Below are 3,403 nucleotides of genomic sequence, written 5' to 3' on the forward strand. Positions count from 1 at the left end.
TGTCCTGTGGCTGCCGTCGCATCATCCAAGTGGATGCTGCACACTGGTGGTGGTTGAGGAGAGACCCCCCATATGATTGTAAAGCGCTTTGGGTGTACAACAATACACAATAAAGCGCTATATAAATGCATCATTCATTCATTCATTCATACAATCCTTAACACATCAAATAATTTAACGCAGTTAACGCAAAATTCCTGTTGCTTCTCTGCTTGCGACCAGATAATTTTAAGCTGCTAAACTCCGGGAAAGTTTTCAGTCCAATGATCCAGTAAGCGAATGCATTCAAACAATCTGTCCAAAACAGCGCTAACATAAAGGAAACCAGGCTGATTACATCAGAGATTGCAGAGAGAACAGATACTCATGTTGCATTTTCAGTGAATTATTCATTCCAGTGTGTTTCGCTTTTAAACACGAGCTCTGTCATATTCTGTGATTGTCTCTGAAGAGTGCGAGCCCTCACACATCACACGCTTTGTGTGAAGTACAGACTGAACGGATTGTCAACACATCCCACCGCTGTATGGCCAGATGAGACGCAAACTACGTTTTCTCGCTAGTAAAGTTTTGATGGATGAAGACTGCAATCAAGGTAAAGACGTTTTCGGTGGCGTACAGGAGTCGTACAGTAAGCACGCGTGAGTCCGTTATAATAATGCGTGTATGAGTGCTCTTGACGCACTGATCGCACATTGTATTTATGCACAGGCAAAGAGATTTCCGTACAGTCACGTTGTTTCCACACACATTCGCAATAATGTTTTGATTTGTCATGTTTATGTTGCTGTGTTTAGTTATACAGAATGGATCTGTGTACTGTAGTAGATATATGCAGTCAGCAGGTTGGTTTAGGGTTTGGATTTTTTGGCATCTCCATGTAGTCCTGTTCGTTTACGGAACTTGATTTCTCTAAAATGAAAAAAAGCTATTTGCTGTTGCACTGTACACATAATATACAATTCAGATATATATATATATTTTTTGAATTTGTTTTCTTTCATATGTGCTTATATGGGCTCCTTATATCATTTGGTTCTTTTGTGTCTTTTTGGAGTATCCTTTTGGAGTTCTTTTGAAGTCCTTTTTTAATAATAATAATTCATTACATTTATATAGTGCTTTTCTGGGCGCTTTGCATTGTCAGGGGGATCTCCTCGTCCACCACCACTTTTTGGAAAGACATCTACATTTATCCTGAGAAAAGTTTTCAGAAAATACAGATTTTTGAGAATCACCCTTCAATCTTTTGGTTTACTTTGCTGAATATAGCAAATGATGACAAAATAACCATTTGAAACAAGATACAGTGGCGATTAATCGCGATTAATCACAGAAAAGGGTGTGATTAATCTGATTAAAAATGTTATCTATTGACAGCCCTAATATATATATATATATATATATAGTGGAGACCAACCTGATATCTCTTTAGGAAGCTGAGGTCAGTGCTTTCATCCAGGACATCAGTGGACACATTGACCTGAACATATGGGTTTAACTCAGCCACTCGAGAATGGACAGCCTCCACCCTAATAGAAAAAGAAAACCATTGTGATTATTGCACATCTTTACAGAAATAAAGAGTTTGATAAGGCCACAGAAACACACATGCAGGATTGTAACTTTATTAGAAGATATGACTAAAGTCTTATTAAAAGTAATTTTATATTAAGGTATATAGTCACAATTTAGTTAATCTTGTTCTAGGAAACAAAAAACTATCAAAAAACAGAATGAATTCAGTCTGCTAGTAACAAAAGTAAGCACAGTTCACCTTTTCTTCTGGCTATGCACATCCTCCTCTCTGATGAAGAAGTTGGTGCCAAGATCCCAAACTTCACATCGCTTACAGTCATGAAGAGTGACAGCCTACAAACCCACGTGCAAAATCTCATATCACAGCCATAATACAACTGAACAGTAATTAATCAGCATATTCCAAGTCTCTTATAACAATAAAAAATGAGTTCACAATATACTATATACATTAAGAGTTCAAAATTGAACAAAACAATTAATGAAACTTTTTTTTTTTGGTCAGAGAAATTAATATTTTTATTCAGAAATGTTGCATTTAACTGATCAAAAGTGACAACTACTTTAAAAAATTTAAAACATTTATAATGTTACAAATGCTAGAGAATTTTTTATTTTTTTTTATTATGAAAGTTAAACTACAAATAGAAAACTGTGATTTCAAATTAGAATATTATTTCATAATATTACTGTTTTTACTGTATTTTTATCAAACATAAGCAGCCTTGGTGAGCATAAGAGACTTCAAATATAATAAAAATCGTGAATTATAACAATAATATTGTACAAATTCAGCCATGATATTTTGTAGGACAATAAAATTCTAATATTAATTCCATAAAAATGTGTATATAGAAAAAAAAGAAAAGAAAATTATATCTAAATATTCAACTTACCTTCACTCCTGCCAGAACAATGTTTTTTGCTGCACAACGAGAGATTTTTAATTAGTACTTGATGGTGTGGTGCTAATTACAGCACCCAACAAAAATAACAAAATATGGCTCAATCAAGACTGTAATCATGTACATGGTATTGAATTTATAACTCATATGATAGGGAAGCAAATAGCTTACTGAAGGAAAGACTGAAGAAAACACATATACATAAATCTTTGACATCTCAGATTCTGAGATATACTAGAAACTATATACAGGTGCATCTCAAAAAATTTGAATATTGTGAAAAAGTTATTTGAAAAAGTAAAACTCAAATATTCTACATTCCTTAAATGTAAAATAAAACATTAGTTTTTTTTGTTTTTAAATAAAAAAAATGTTTTAATTTGGATGATTAGAGCTTACAGCTTATGAAAGTCAAAAATCCAGTCTCTCAAAATATTATTTACATTTCAGTTTCATTAAATGAGCATCCCTACGGTATAAATTCCGGGTATCTCTTGTTCTTTGAAACCACAATTAATGGGGAAGACTGCTGACTTGGCAATGGTCCAGAAGACAATCATTGACACCCTCCACAAAGAGGGCAAGTCACAGAAGGTCATTACTGAAAGGGGTGGCTGTTCACAGAGTGCTGTATCAAAGCATTTTAAATGCAAAGTTGATTGGAAGGAAGAAATTGGGTAGGAAAAGGTGCACAAGCAACAGGGATGACTTCTGTCAAGCAAAGCCGATTCAAAGACTTGGGAGAGCTTCACAAGGAGTGGACTGAAGCTGGAGTCGGTGCATCAAGAGTCACCACGCTCAGACATCTTCAGGAAAACCCACTTTTGAAACAGAAACAACGTCAGAAGCATCTTACCTGGGCTAAAGAGAAAAATAACTGGACTGTTGCTCAGTGGTCCAAAGTCCTCTTTTCAGATAAAAGTAAATTTTGCATTTCATTTGGAAATCAAGGTCTGGAG

General features: G+C 34.7%; 1 protein-coding gene across 3 annotated transcripts in view; it reads right to left on the bottom strand.

Moving 5' to 3' along the window:
* uba6 (ubiquitin like modifier activating enzyme 6) overlaps window positions 1-3,403 on the bottom strand; it is a 22,327-nt gene that overhangs the window by 13,693 nt on the left and 5,231 nt on the right. For all 3 annotated transcript variants that reach the window (XM_016233227.1, XM_016233228.1, XM_016233229.1), the window contains exons 4-6: window positions 2,436-2,464; window positions 1,778-1,872; window positions 1,421-1,532 (exon numbers count right to left, since the gene is read on the bottom strand). In XM_016233227.1, coding sequence (XP_016088713.1) covers window positions 1,421-1,532; window positions 1,778-1,872; window positions 2,436-2,464 — 236 coding nt within the window. The remainder of the gene's footprint in view (window positions 1-1,420; window positions 1,533-1,777; window positions 1,873-2,435; window positions 2,465-3,403) is intronic.

The sequence above is a fragment of the Sinocyclocheilus grahami genome, unplaced genomic scaffold (genome assembly GCF_001515645.1).
Source record: "Sinocyclocheilus grahami isolate Dianchi unplaced genomic scaffold, SAMN03320097.WGS_v1.1 scaffold427.1, whole genome shotgun sequence".
Classification (NCBI taxonomy): Eukaryota; Metazoa; Chordata; class Actinopteri; order Cypriniformes; family Cyprinidae; genus Sinocyclocheilus; species Sinocyclocheilus grahami.